Below are 14,262 nucleotides of genomic sequence, written 5' to 3'. Positions count from 1 at the left end.
GGTGTTTTTTTAATTGAAGTATAATTGACTTACAATATTATATTAGTCTCAGATATACAACATAGTGATTTGACATGTTTATACCTTATGAAACAACCATTACATTACGTCTAGTTACCATTTGTCACCACACAAAGTTATTTCACTATTGACTACATTCTGGGGGTCAGTTTTTGCGCCTCTAATATAAGCGGTGGGAAGACAAGACACCATGTATTCATCTTTTTTCCTCTTCATTTGATACCTATCTAGAGCCTTCTGGGACCTTAACCACTGGTTTTACAGGGATTAAAAGGATTCTGACAACTTGTTTTGAACTATTTGTGGTAAAATGCTACAAAGAGAATCGATTGCTGTGAGCTGAGTCCCCCAGTGATAATTATGTATTTCACGGGTAGACAGTTTGCTTTTTAATTTGTGGCACTTGTTTTGCCATCCAGGTCTTCGCAAACCCCGGTTTCTGAGAACACAGGGCTGAAGTCTGACAAGTGTCTGAATCAGGCGGATGAGTCAGGATCACACATTTTCTGGCTCCTCGGGCCGCCTGCAGCGGGAACGGCTTTAGGCGGGAACACATACTGACTAGTGCTCTGTCTTTACAGTTCTGTACGGAGCTAAACCAGCCAATCCTGCCCAACATCCGCAAGTGGAAGGGGCCCCGAGGATGCTGGAAGGCCGTTGTTTCGGAGAAGCCCACGACTCAGCTCCAGAAGGTACGCCCTCATCTGCAGAACTGGGCTTTCCTTTCCATTTTCTTTTCCCCTGATCACAGACATTTAAAATTATTTTCCTTTGCCAACATCGTTGATGTAATTTTGTATTTCTGCCCATTTTTTAGCTCTGGGCCATTTGTTTCAAAATGCCCTGGTTCTCCTTTCCTGTTTGGATCAGGAATGCACTGCCGCCCATTCGGAAATGGGAGTTTGGGTGTTGGGAGGAAAGGAGAAATCCTGTCTGGAGCCAAGGCAGCAAATGGGGCATTTCTGTCCTTTGTGCTCCTAATCCCTCCTCCACAGTTCTAGCTTCTGCCAAGTTTGTGGAGAGCCCATTGTTCATTGACTGAAAACTTCAGATTCACTTAATTCATACGTGAAGTGTTTGCTTTCAGTGGTAGGAATTGTGCGTATGGAAATGCTCTGTGGAAGATTTCAGCAGATTTTAATTCTGAATTTTCTTTCATTAGTATTGCCCATATGGGTTTGGGTAAATCTCTGTAATGTATACATTTTCACTCCTACCTATGATATTCAAGAGCAGTTTTTACTCACTGGAAATATTCAATATCAGTGGAGTTTTAGATTTAAAAAAAAAGACTCCTGATACTTAATTATGAGTGGATTATATCATTACATAATTTTCCCATAAATGCAGATGTTATATTTTTTATCTCTAGGATACCTAATATGCTTATAAACACATATAAATTATACTCATCTGAGTGATATTTGAGATTTGGGGCTTTTAACTTATAAATGTTTACTGGATTAAAACTATCCAGTCACTTCTTGACAATAAGCTCTCTTTTTAGCTACTACTTTAAAGTGTGATGTAAATCTTACTTCTCTGGGTTTTGGGGTGTAAGTGGTTCCTGCAGGTAACAGCCAGCGTACATTCACAAGGAGGCTGGAAATGCAGCCAAATTGGAAGGTATCTGGTCTTTACCACTCCAGCTCATAGCCGTCCCTTCTCAGCCCATGTAGAAATAGTTCTGATACCACCTTGCTTTTTTTTTTTTTTTTGCGGTACGCGGGCCTCTCACTGTTGTGGCCTCTCCCATTGCGGAGCACAGGCTCCGGACGTGCAGGCTCAGCGGCCATGGCTCACGGGCTCAGCCGCACCGCGGCATGTGGGATCTTCCCGGACCGGGGCACGAACCCACGTCCCCTGCATCGGCAGGCGGACTCTCAACCACTGCGCCACCAGGGAAGCCCACCTTTTTTTAATAGCACTTTACACAAATATGTAGGTTCACAGGGCTCTTACGGTCCATTTAACACTCTTTTTTCATCTGTTCAGCAAATCGTTGAAAAGGTTACTATGTGCCAGGCACTATGTTATATGCCAGACATTCACGGTGAGAAAAATAGACCCAGTGACCCAGCCCTGCCCAGGGGCTTGACTGAGCCTGACGGAGGCTCTTGGAGGGACAGGCCAGGTAACCCTACTCCAGGTCAGGTGTCAAGGCCATTGGAGAACAGCGTGTGCCTGCCACTCAGATCTCTCAGTCTCAATTCCTTCATCTGTAAAATGGGAGCAGCAGCCCCTCCCTCAACTCACAGGGTGGCTCTAGGATTTTACAAGATAATGTGCACTGAATGCTTGATTGACAGACATAAGCCAGCGCCTGGCGGGGTACACACGAGGCGGCAGGCAGATGTAGTGGGAGCTGGTACCCGTCGCAGGCTGCAGCTGGTCCAGTTTAGCCAGTTGTTGCCGAGGGTATAAGGAACCAGCAGTGGAAAGCGCAGCCTGCACAGCCTTGTGAGGCCAGAAAGGCCCAGGCTTGCTGGGAACATAGGTGAACAGGCATGAAAGGCAGCACTGAGCAGGGAGGGGCCCACCCGGGGGGCCCAGAGGGCAGTGGGCCGCGGAGCCACTGAAGGATTTTAAGCAGAGGGGACGTGAGCAGTACTTTAGGGAGGTTACTCTGACACCACTGCTTGGGAAACAGTAAATGGGGGGACAGCCCCCTGAAGCCCACAGGGCAAATGCATTTCCCTCACTTTACGCCTGAGGAAACAGGTTTAGAAAACCAGAGTGGCTCCCCCGAGGTCCCAGGGCTGAGTGATTCGAGGGGATGAGACCCAGGTCTTCTCACTCTTAAACTAGCACTCGTTCACCGGGGTGGGCAAGTCAGTCATTTAAAAATAGAAAATGCACGGCACACAGGACACTGTTCCTTCCTTCCCCCCTCTTCAGCACACGTGTGGCTGGGACCTGAGCTGAACTTGGGGACTCAGCAGAGGCCACTCAGGATGTGCAAAGTCACTTCTTTCGCAAGAGCATCGCCGGCCCCTCGGATGACACTGCTGATCCCACCCGGGCAGCAGAGCCTCCAGCAGCTGGGATCGGGGCAGGGGGGTCTTTTCTCTTTCCACAAGCCACCTGGTGACAGCAGCATGAAGCAGGCAGGTTCAGAGCGGCCCCTCTGATGGCCAGAGGTGCAGGGGTTTATTTAGCCCCAAGCCCTTGACCCTGCCGACACCACCCCCATCCATCCGCCCCACTCACCGGCCTTCTCAGTGCCCTGCACCGGGGCTTCACACCCCTGTGTGCAGCCCCGCAAGCCTGAGGAGGGCCTTTGACCAGTTCTAAACCACTGGGACTGGTAGCCCTGACGTCTCTTCATCCAGCAAATATTTATTGAGCTTCTGCTAGGTGCCAGGCCCCAGTTGTTATCAACAGCAACTAATCAGTAAGCAAAACCACCCCTTGGAGTCTTAAATTTGACCCTCAGCATTGCCATTTACCAGCTGTGGGGTTTCGGGGGAGTTACTTAACCTCTCTGAGCAGCTGAGTCTTCATCTGACAGATGGGCGTGTGAGTGGCTACCTCATGGGAGGAGATGATTAAAAAGATAACTCCGGGGGACTTCCCTGGTGGCGCAGTGGTTGAGAGTCCGCCTGCCGATGCAGGGGACACGGGTTCGTGCCCCGGTCCGGGAAGATCCCACATGCCGCGGAGCGGCTGGGTCCGTGAGCCGTGGCCGCTGAGCCTGCGCGTCCGGAGCCTGTGCTCCGCAACGGGAGAGGCCATAACAGTGAGAGGCCCGCGTACCGCAAAAAAAAAAAAAAGATAACTCCATGCCTAGTCTGGGCTGCACCCAATCCCCCCAAAAGTAGAGCCCCGGCACCCCGGCTGTATGTGCAACTCTCTGAAATTGCCTGTCCGGGAAATTTGGCGGGGGAACAGGGAGGAACATGCCGTGGCTTTTAGATGTGCTTTTGTCTCAGAAACAGGCCTTGGGCAGGTAACCCCAGGACCTGGTGTAGAGCCTGCTGCTTCCCCCCTCGTCTCCTCCTGGCCTCACCTGCCGCTTCCCCAGCTCCGGGCTGAGCCCCACCACCAGACAGACCCCTCTGCACACTAACGCCTCATCTTCTCCCGCAGGGCGGTGGGTTTGCAGGGTTCCTGTGGGACACCGCGGCTGGGGTGGAACTGAGAGATGCCACCTGGCAGGAGAGCTCGCCTGGCAATGGGCACGGGAAGCCCACAGGCCCCAGCCCGTACCTCGTGAGGTTCAAGGTACCGCTTGCTCATGTTGCCGTGAAGGGCCACTCCTTCTAAAAAGGAAAAAAAGTCCCCTTTTGAACTGGGAGCCAGAGAAGCTCATCTTTATGCTTTGGTTTTCTTCTCTCTCAGGGCTGGGTCAGCATGCACTCTTGGGGTTCCCTTGGCTGGGAACTTGTCCAGAGCAGGAATGAAAGGGATCTGGGGGGACTCTAGCTCTGGTAACTTTGACATCTGGGCAGGAAGGAGATCAGGTGGTTGCCTTTCAAACCTGATAAACAGCAGAATCACCTGGAGAGATTTTCTTAAAATCAGCGTTTCCTGTACCCTGCCCCAGACACACAGAATGTCCGGTTTTCAAAAGCACCTCCAGTGCTTCTTCCATTCTCCCTGCGCTGGTTAAGGATGCTGGGCCTTTGGGAATTGTTGGATTAGAGGGCAGCAGAACTGCTCTGAGGACCCCCCTTCTCTTACCAGGGAGAGGGGGGACCCTCGAGAGGTCATTTGGGTTTGGAAGGAGCTCAGAAGAAGCTTCTGGGCGGTGGGGTGAGGGCAGCCCTGTAACTGACACCTCCAGATGAGCCCTGTCTCACCAGAGCCGGGAGCAGCAAGCAGACTGAGCTGCCTCTTCGGTTGCCCTGGACGCCTCTGGGAAGTATTAAGGCACAGCAAACAGTCAGAAGCTGGGCAGCAGGAAGGAGGAGAACGCAGCAGCCCAAACAGATCACCAAGTCAGCAGCTGGCCTTAACCCCGTGAAGTGACAGGGTCAGGCAGGAGTGGTCCCCAGCAAGCCGCCTGCAGGGTGTCTGGGTTCTCTATGCTCCAGAGCAGTTCTGGAGCCTGAGAGTTGCCACAGACCTCAGCACGGTCCCTCCCTGGTGGCACGGGGCTGGGGCAGCCCATATGCTGGGGGCTGTGGTGACTCTGGTTGAGGTCTAGCCCAAGCTCATCCCGCCTCGCACCCGTGCTTGCAGAGATGCTGGCGTTCCGTGTGCACACACACGCCCGGGGGTGTCTGCGTGTTGTGCTTATGGTACTGATGCATAAATCAGCTAGGTATCACCTCTTCCCTGGGTCCCTTTTCTATGTAAAGTGACTGTACTGGCTTTGGCCAAGCAAGGCAACAGGCAGAACCAGCCAGTGTCTCTAGGGGGCAGGCTGTTTTTAACGGCCAAAGAGAAATGCTTTCAGATCACAAATTACTGGCCCAGATCCTCTAAATGAAGCGATCCCCTAGACAGGCACGTAGCCTCCTCTACTTTGTGTCTCGTCCTAGGCCAGGCAAGTTGTAGGGACAGAGATGTGGCTTCTCTCTCCAGGCAGGTTTTCCCCGCCCACGGCCTTACGGTGGTTCCCCCGGGGTCAGAGCCACAGCTGCAGCGGGAGCTCTCCCGGCTGGGCACTGGCCTTGGCAAACTGGGGTCACATCTGTAAAACGAAACTGGTAGCCTCCACTTCCCAGGGGCTCCCTCTGCACCTCCACTTCCTGGTAGGGTTTGGTGTTTGTTGCCATGACAAACAGAAGGGCGGGGTTGCCAAACCCAGAGCAGCTGAGCAGTGCTGCAGGGCTTGGGAGACCGACCCCGACTTTGCGCTTCCTCACCTGCCCTGGGGACACAGGATGGGCATAGCCTGTGTGCCGCCAGGGTTCAGGCAGCTTTCGTTCTTCACATGTTTGAAATCAGGTGAAAGTAAACCTCAGGGCGCAGTGGTCTCTGGAGGGAAGAGAACACATGGGGAGGGGGAGGGGGGAAGGCGGTAGGGCCCGTCAGCGGGTCCTGGCAGGGGGTGGCGGGCTGGCCCCGTGGGGAAGAGCCCCAGGTCTTTGTTAACGAAGCTGCTAACCAGCTGCTAGAGCTGCCTCTTCCTCTCTCATAGCTGCTCAGAAGGAAAAAAGCTACAAAAATTGGACATTTCTAAATGTGCCCAATTTTCCTGGCCCTAAGGAGGAGTAGGGGGTGAAATGTAAGGGGTACACCGATAGGACAAGACAGGTCTCGGTCCTGCAGGGGCCTCAGAGGACTCTTCCGGTGACCGCCTTGCCTTCTCTCCAGGGGGTGCTGGCCTTGTGTGCGTTTCCCATTGTCGGTGTCGTGCAGGAAGCTATTCATGGGGCGGAGGTAACGGGTACAGGCAGGAAGAACATCTCCGCCTGTCCCTGATGATTTGTTTCCTGTTGCCCAGGTGGGAAGTCATGACTTGACCCTGGTGAACCTTCACCTGGCAGCCCTGACCCTCCCAGGGGGTGAGAACCCCAGCAAGAGTCACAGTGACAGCCACTGCTGGGCTAGCTTCGTGCAGACCTTGCAGGAAACCCTGAAAGGTAGGAAACCGTCTTTCTCTGCGGCTGGGCCAGCAGCCCCCACTTCTGCAGGGCAGGCGGGGGTCACCTCTTCGGAGCATCTCTACCCTCCCTTAGGCTGGCCGTCCTATAGGTGGCGATGCATGCTGAGTAATGCATGGGAAACCACCACACCGCCTGCATCCCGGGGAGCCCAGCTGCCCCGGGCATGCTGACAGCTTTGTCTCTGTGGGTCTAGCGTGCGGGTTCCACGGTGTTGGTTTTGTGGCTCTCCAGCCTCTCTTTGATGGAAAGGATTAGGAGGGAAAAATCTAAGTGATGGTACCCTCCCCCGTGACACCCATCGTGGGCTCCGCTGCCCCGGGTGTGCCCCTGTGGTGGTCCTTCCTGCAGATCTGCACCTGCTCTTCTTGTGAAAGACAGTTGGTGACAAGGGGAGTGGGAAAGTCCTGACGAGCCGTAAGTTGAATTTTTCTCTCTGGTGGGATGCCGACCTTGTCAAAGGAGCCCTGAAGCCGACAGAAAAGCTGGATTTTAATCTTAGCTCTTTCAGCTGTAGGACAGCTGTAGGACATCCGGCAAGTCACCACCCTTCAAGCCCCATCTGATGGGGGCTGACAGTGCTAACCTCACAGAGCGCCCAGGGGCGTGGTAACCGTCTGAGGGAGGACCCAGCACATAGCAGGGGCTCAGCGGACATGAGTTGACTCACAAATATGCCAGGGGGATTAAGAGAACATTGAAAAGAACAGAACTTCAGAAGAAAGGTGGGGCACTCTGCTTTCCAGGCTCCTGTCCCAGTAACACAGAAGGTTTTCTGTGCGCGGTTTCCCAGAAGGAAAAGTTGACACGGCTGTAAAGACTGGGATGTGCTCCGTCGGGCTTGGCTTTTCAGAGCACTGCGTTTCTCCAGGTGAGGGTTCACAGCTGGAGGCCTGCAGTTCTCTCCCATATTCTAGAGTCTTGACCAATATTCCCTCAGTCGCTAAGCCTTGTTTTCCCTTGTTGAACTGGTGCCCCCCAAAAGGTGATTTTTGAAGATTTGGCTACAAAAATAACTCAGTCAAACTACACATTTACAGTTTGAAAAGATTTTTATCATGGTAAAATATACGTAACATGCAATTTACCATCTTCACCGTTTTTAAGTGGACGAGTCACTGGTATTAAGTACCTTGACATTGTTTTATAACCATCACCACCATCCATCTGTAGAACTTTTTTTATCTTCCCGAAATGAAGCTCTGTACCCATTAAACACGAACTCCCCATTCTCCCTTTCCTCCCAGACCCTGACAGCCACCTTTCTACCTTCTGTTTTCTATGAGCCTGACCGCTCTAGGTATCTCTTGTCAGTGGAATCTTACAATATTTGTCCTTTTACGGCTGGTTTATTTCACTGACATTATGTCTTCATGGCTCGTAGTATATGTCAGAATTCTTTTTAGGGCCAAAGACTATTCCATTCGTCGGTCAGTGGACACTTGGGCTCTTTCCATCTTTTGGCTGTTGTAAATAATGCTGTTATGAACACTGATAACACTGATAGGCAGCTTACATCTCGAACCAGGTTGTGCTGTGACCAGCATTCTCCTTAAATTATGAGTCTTTGGGCTAAAAAAAAGTCGGAAAGATGTTTAAGTTGAGATACTTCATCCAAGGAGCAGCTATGTGGGAAATTGTTCACCTACCGCTACTTTCTAACCTATTAAAAAGGATGACTTGATAGCTTTTAAATCTGTGGACATTTCTATTGTTCTTGATCTCAAGCTTTTCCTCTACAGCTACTTTCTAACCTATTAAAAAGGATGACTTGATAGCTTTTAAATCTGTGGACGTTTCTATTGTTCTTGATCTCAAGCTTTTCCTTTACACGGAAGCAGAAAGGCAACATGCCAGTTCCTAACTTCTCTGATAACCTTAGGCCCTCACTGTTTTTTCTGATATCCGGGCAGGGAGCAGGTTTTTGTCAGAAAACCTGGGCAGGGTATTGTTCCAAGTTGCCAGGGGACTGATGACCCACAGCCTGGCTAGGCCTTGACATGCCCATGTAAGGACAGTGACTTATGTCCCCACGTCCCCCTGCTTGTAGCTAACATCCAGTTTGCTGTTAACACGGCAGAGCCGAGGATTCAGGAAGTGCTGCAGCCTGCCCAAGGGGCAACAAGGGTAAATCGATGAGCAGAGGTGGCTCAGCTAAAACAGAGACTAAGCCTTTATTCCACAGGCTTCTTTCTATCAGAGTAAGCAGAGCCGATTTGATTAGCAAACTCTGGGCCTTTCTGCCTTTGTCTGGTACTCAGGTTGGAGTCAGCAGGGGCTGGGGGTGGAGTGCCCATCCTCAGATGGAAGTTTCTTCTTTCAGACCCCACGGGGCCTGTTCTGTGAACTCAGCAAGAGTGAAACAGGGCAAAGTCATGCTTGACATCTGGGTAAGACCTTCTTCCGCTGGGGACTGGCTCCTGCTATTGTCGCTGGCATTTTGTAAATCTAGGGTCTCTGAGGAAGTCAGCCCCGGGCATTCTCCCTTCACTCCTGGAAACTAAGAGAATGACTCAAGAGCCCACCCTGGCGCACAGCTCCCTGGGAGAGATCAGGCGCCTGCACATCTGTGGAGTCTTAGAGGCAAGGACTGTCTCGATGTCATTACCAAACCACTTTAACCAAAAGAAGGTGAGTTGTAAGAAACGGGACCTGTCAGTTCAAAAAGAGCCGTTATTTTCATTCCTGAAGTTACACGGAGCTGGGTTTATTGACCCAGGACACCAGCATCTCTCCTGGTTTCAGAGTTGTCTTTTTTTGGCCCGAATTTTTCAGGTCTGCACCCCAATGAAAACCTCTCTCATGATATGGAGAACCTTCTGCCTCAGCCTTTCCTAACTTCAGTTTTCCTTGATAGTCAATAAAGGTAGCATCTTTCTCTTCGTTCCTTTTCAAAAATACACGGCACCTTAATTCTGCGGTTTTCTTCGTGCTTCGTCCACCATTTCTCTCCTGCGTGTTGATCGCTCGTCCGCCAGGCAGCAGGCTCTGTTCCAGATGTGTGGGGCTTTTCCATCCTAGCTCTTTGTAAAGAGCCCTGGATTTGCGGGCTAGCTCGGTGACTTTGGGCAAGCCCTTCCACCTCGCAGAGCCTCAGCTTCTTACCTGCAAGAGGGCCCGGCGCACGGTGAGGGTCATTAACACTGGCCACGTATGCGTTGTTACTTGTATTATTCTCAAGTTGGCTTTCCTGTTGGAAGTTGGCACCGATTTCTCAAGACAGCTTGGTTGGGCTCGCCCTGCTTTGGGTGCCAAGGTTGTTACAATCTCGCTTGAGGGCTACGGTTACCTCTCTGTTGGTCACACAAAGGTAGCAAGAAGGCCTTGCTCCCGTCCTCTGCTGTCCGTCACGTCCCCTGGAGGAGGGCGTCATGTGCGGTGCGCGAGTGCCCTCTGCTGGTGGCTTGTGTTGTTTCACTTTAGATTTCTTTAGCCATTATTATTGCAACATAATTCGTGTCCAGGAAGATTTTGCTGAGTGTCTCGGATGCCTTTGGCCCTAGTTTATTAATTGCTTTGCTTAAAGCTTTCCTTACAAGGTGCAACAGAAATGCCACTCCCTATGACAACGTGGCTCCCCGGAAGGGAATCTCGAGACAGGAAGTGACAGTGAGGCAGTGGATGGGAATCCCAGGGAGCCTAGCTGGGGCCCACTGTCCTTTCTGAGTGTCTCCTCACTTTGGAAAATACTTCATAACTATCCCACTTACTCTAGTAAATCAAACTATGAGAGAAATGTTGAAAATACTGAAAGATAAAAGCTTTCCACTTTGGCCCTGTATTAGTGTGCTAGGGCTGCCCTAACAAAATACCACAGGCTGGGTGGCATAAACAACAGACATTTATTTTCTCACAGTTCTGGAGGCTGGAAAGTCCATGATCAAGGTGCTGGCAGGGTTGGTTTCTCCTGAGGCTTCTCCTTGGCTTGTAGATGGCCGTCCTCTCCCTGTGTCTTCACCTGGTCTTCCCTCTGTGCTCAATAAATGTTTGTTGAGCTTTTGTTAAATATCTGGGGAAGACCCTCAGGGCTTTCTGTGCTGTAAGATTTGGAACCCATGATCCGGAACAGAGGTGATCTCTCTTATCACATTGCCCCCCATTTCCAAATGTGTCACTAACCTACTCCTAAAGTTTGGGGGGGTGGTGTTTGTTGGACAAGGAATTTGGACAAATTGGGAGAATAAGAACCACGCCACAGTCCTAACCCTGGAGGGTCAATTCAGAGAGTCATGATCCTACTTAAATGAGTTGTGGTCCGTGTTGTGTTGACTTCCCACCACCTCTTACATTCCTGAATTTCTTTCTTCCACTTCCAGGCGAAAAAGAGGTGATAGTTTTAGGAGATTTCGGCCAGGGGCCAGACAGCAGTGACTATGATATCTTGAGGAAAGAAAAATTCCACCACCTGGTCCCCGCACACACCTTTACCAACATCAGCACCAAGAATCCTCAAGGCTCGAAGACTCTGGACAACATCTGGATCAGTAAAAGCTTAAAGAAGGTTTTCACAGGTAAAGCCCAAGTGCTGTTTGGAAACAGAGTGAGGATCGCCTGTCTGAGTTGACAGTTCTGGATTATCTGGTTTCAGCAAGAGCCAGGAGTGACCTTCCCTCCTCTGTGGGCATTTATCAGGTTATTGCTCAGGTGGCTGTATAATTATCATTCAAACAGAGCCACTTTTAAGAGTGAAGGGGGTGTGAAAAATAATAAAAGGCATTCACTGATCTGCAGCAGGGCCAAAGCAAGTGTGTCTTGGGCAAACCTGGTTCCAGACTGGCGGCATCCCCCAATTCCAAGATGAGCTGATACCTTAGGCTAATTTTAAGGACACTTAGCCCCTTCCGCAAACACTCCTCAAGCCCTGTCACGTTCAGGCGCTGTGTTGTGGCCTGAGGAGCAGCAGTTGGAGGTGAGCTGACATGTCACCTGGCATCACGATAGGATGGGAAAGTTCTTTAGACAGGACTCCACCAGGACCAGGGTGTGGTGGGTAATCTCAGCACTGAAAAGCACTCCTCCCCAAACCAGTCACTTGCTGAACAGACTTTGGGTCATGAAACAGTCATAAGCAGAAATATGGAAGCAGCAGGTCTTTTGGTGAAGGACAAGAACGGTGGTTCTCAGTTCTACCTGGAAGCTTTGCTAAGCACCAGTGGATGCAGATTATACTTCAGTGAGACATTAAAAAAGTCTTTAGGTGCCAACGCTGAGGTCCCGCTGTGAGACCCCAGCGTGCAGCCAAGACTTAGATCCTCAGGACTAGAATTTCCTGTTGGACGGTGTCATGGGAGAATCCAAAGGGCGAAGAAAGTGGGTCTCAGAGGGAGTGGCGGCCATCAAACTAGGCAAGGTGCAATTTGCAGAAACGCACTGCTGGCCAGACCAAGGCCATTGGCAGGCTGCCATGGGGCCCGGTGGGAGGGCAGTGCTGTCACCAAGGGAACTGGAGCGCCCGAGAGCGTGGGGCCGGGAGGAAGGTAGAGATCGTCTCATCTATCCCCTGCTCTTAAGTTGTAGAAACCGAGGTGCAGGGAGGAGTTGCCACCATCACGGAACTGTCACCTGGGCAGGCACAGCTCACGCCAGAGCCCGGGTCTGGATGCACTTAATTATCCGCGACAGTCCTCACTGAGGGCCGTGCCAGTGCTTCTAATTGCTCTGTCCTTGCTTTTGTGACTATTTCATTGTTTCTTTCTTTTTCTTTTTTTTTTTCTTTTGCGATACGCGGGCCTCTCACTGCTGTGGCCTCTCCCGTTGCGGAGCACAGGCTCCGGACGCGCAGGCTCAGCGGCCATGGCTCACGGGCCCAGCCGCTCCGCGGCACGTGGGATCTTCCCGGACCGGGGCACGAACCCGTGTCCCCCGCATCGGCAGGCGGACTCTCAACCACTGCGCCACCAGGGAAGCCCTCATTGTTTCTTAAACGTACCTCCTGCTTCATGTATTTCTAAATCTTGACTTTAAAGATACCTTTACTTTCTCATAAACTTCTGTAACTTTCTCTTCTTTGCTCTTTTTGTAGAACTTCCTCCCCACGCCCCCGCCCCCCTGCCCCAGTGTCTTTGCTTTGTGAAATAGGACCTTCACTTCGCTTTAGACATCTTTGCAGGGCATGTGTCCCTGTGTCAAACACTTAGCCTTGCCGGTCAGATTAGAAGTGGTGCATAGTGAGGCGGCGGCCCCCACACGTAGGCCGCCGGGTGTGTGACTGGGCAGGAGGCCTGGACCCGGGGTAGCTTCAGGGCCTACACGGTAAACCCTCACTTGTCTGGCACATCCAATGGGCTGAAGCAGCTCGTTTGCACAGACAAGCCGGCTGACTTGAGGGGTCTTGTCAGGCTTGCCTCCAACCGCCAGCCTGTGACCTCCACCCTGTCCCCCATCCTGATTTCTGGGTCTGTCTTCCCTCTGCCTCCAGGCCACTGGGCTGTACTGAGAGAAGGCCTCACGAACCCTTGGATTCCAGATAACTGGTCCTGGGGCGGAGTGGCTTCTGAACACTGCCCCGTGCTCGGCGAGTTTTACACGGAGAAGGACTGGAACAGGAAGGAAGGCCCTCGGAATGGCAACGGGGTCACCCTGGAGCGAAGTGAAGCCAACATTAAGCACGAGCGATGATGACAGCAAATCAGTTTTCCACCCCCTGACCCCGGAGGCGAGACGAGTTTGCCCTTCCTGGTGAAGATGCAGATCCCGAACTGCCTGCCCTTTCGTCCTCGTTCTGACAGCGCCAGCGCCCGGGCCTTGACCCGCCTGCCTTCCTTGCGGATGCTTTTGGACTCTCATGGGGGAGGGAGCACGTCGGGCCCTCAAGGTGCTGGATGGTCAAATCAGAAGCCCGTGGAGAACTGGAAAGCCTCTGACCTGCGGATGCTGCCAACCTCAGCCGCTGCCCTGGGCTGGCCACTGCGCTGCTTGGACCTCAGCTCGAAGGGAACAGCAGTGGAGGCTGCAGGCAGAGACGGAGACCTGCCCGGGCGACGCCGGGAGCTCCCGTTTCTGACCACCAGTCTGCGATGTGCTGGCTGCAAATTCCATGAAGCTTTTAAATTGAGCACTCTCCTCAAATGTTTTGAGTGATGATTTTTAGTTTTGTTTTGAAAAAATAAACAGAGATGAACCTGCCTGGCCTCAGCGAGAGCCTGGGGGTGGGTCCCCTGCTGTGTGTGTTTTGTGCCCCCTTCTGACGCCTCTGGGGGGGCTGTGGCCTGCAGGGCCCTGAACATGGTGAACCCCGGGAGCTCCTTTTACATCCCCACCTTGAGATCATGCAGACGCACCCGTCACACCCTCATTGACCCCCCGAGACCTCTGTAGCATCTTTAGATCGTCTCCTCCCTCCCATCCCATGCTTCACCCTCTGAGCCCTTTGCCGGACCGTCTGTTACTCTGAAGGACCATTTGTGCCTCCAGACACCGTGGGTTCCCTTGTGCTGGACGAGCGTTCCATCAGAGCGATCTCCTTTCCTCCTTCCCCACCCACCCAGTTCCCCAGCCTCCCTCCGCCGATCCCGAGGAATAGCTGCTGATTCTGGATCCGCAGGAAGCTAAGCCCCGGAGTGTCGAGGGAAGGAGGGTCCTTCTTTGTGAGGGGTGTTGGCGGGGGGGCGCTGGAAGCGTGGGTTAACTGCCGCCAGGCACCCTTTTCCTTTCCCAGGTTGGGTTCTCGCTTAGGTCCCCGTGAGAC

At 52.2% G+C, this 14,262-nt stretch overlaps 1 protein-coding gene across 4 annotated transcripts in view; it reads left to right on the top strand.

The window, feature by feature from the left end:
* Positions 1–13,699, top strand: part of EEPD1 (endonuclease/exonuclease/phosphatase family domain containing 1) — a 146,150-nt gene extending 132,451 nt beyond the window's left edge. For 3 of the 4 annotated variants that reach the window (XM_060156853.1, XM_060156851.1, XM_060156852.1), the window contains exons 4-8: positions 603–713; positions 4,111–4,245; positions 6,416–6,554; positions 10,892–11,086; positions 12,994–13,699. In XM_060156853.1, coding sequence (XP_060012836.1) covers positions 603–713; positions 4,111–4,245; positions 6,416–6,554; positions 10,892–11,086; positions 12,994–13,193 — 780 coding nt within the window. In that variant the 3' untranslated portion in view covers positions 13,194–13,699. Of the gene's footprint in view, positions 1–602; positions 714–4,110; positions 4,246–6,415; positions 6,555–9,072; positions 9,207–10,891; positions 11,087–12,993 lie in introns of those variants that run through there. The other variant, XM_060156854.1, reaches the window with a different exon arrangement.
* The last annotated feature ends 563 nt before the right edge of the window (positions 13,700–14,262 follow it).

This window comes from Lagenorhynchus albirostris, chromosome 8 (genome assembly GCF_949774975.1).
Source record: "Lagenorhynchus albirostris chromosome 8, mLagAlb1.1, whole genome shotgun sequence".
Lineage (NCBI taxonomy): Eukaryota > Metazoa > Chordata > Mammalia > Artiodactyla > Delphinidae > Lagenorhynchus > Lagenorhynchus albirostris.
This window is presented reverse-complemented; position numbering and strand designations above follow the sequence as displayed.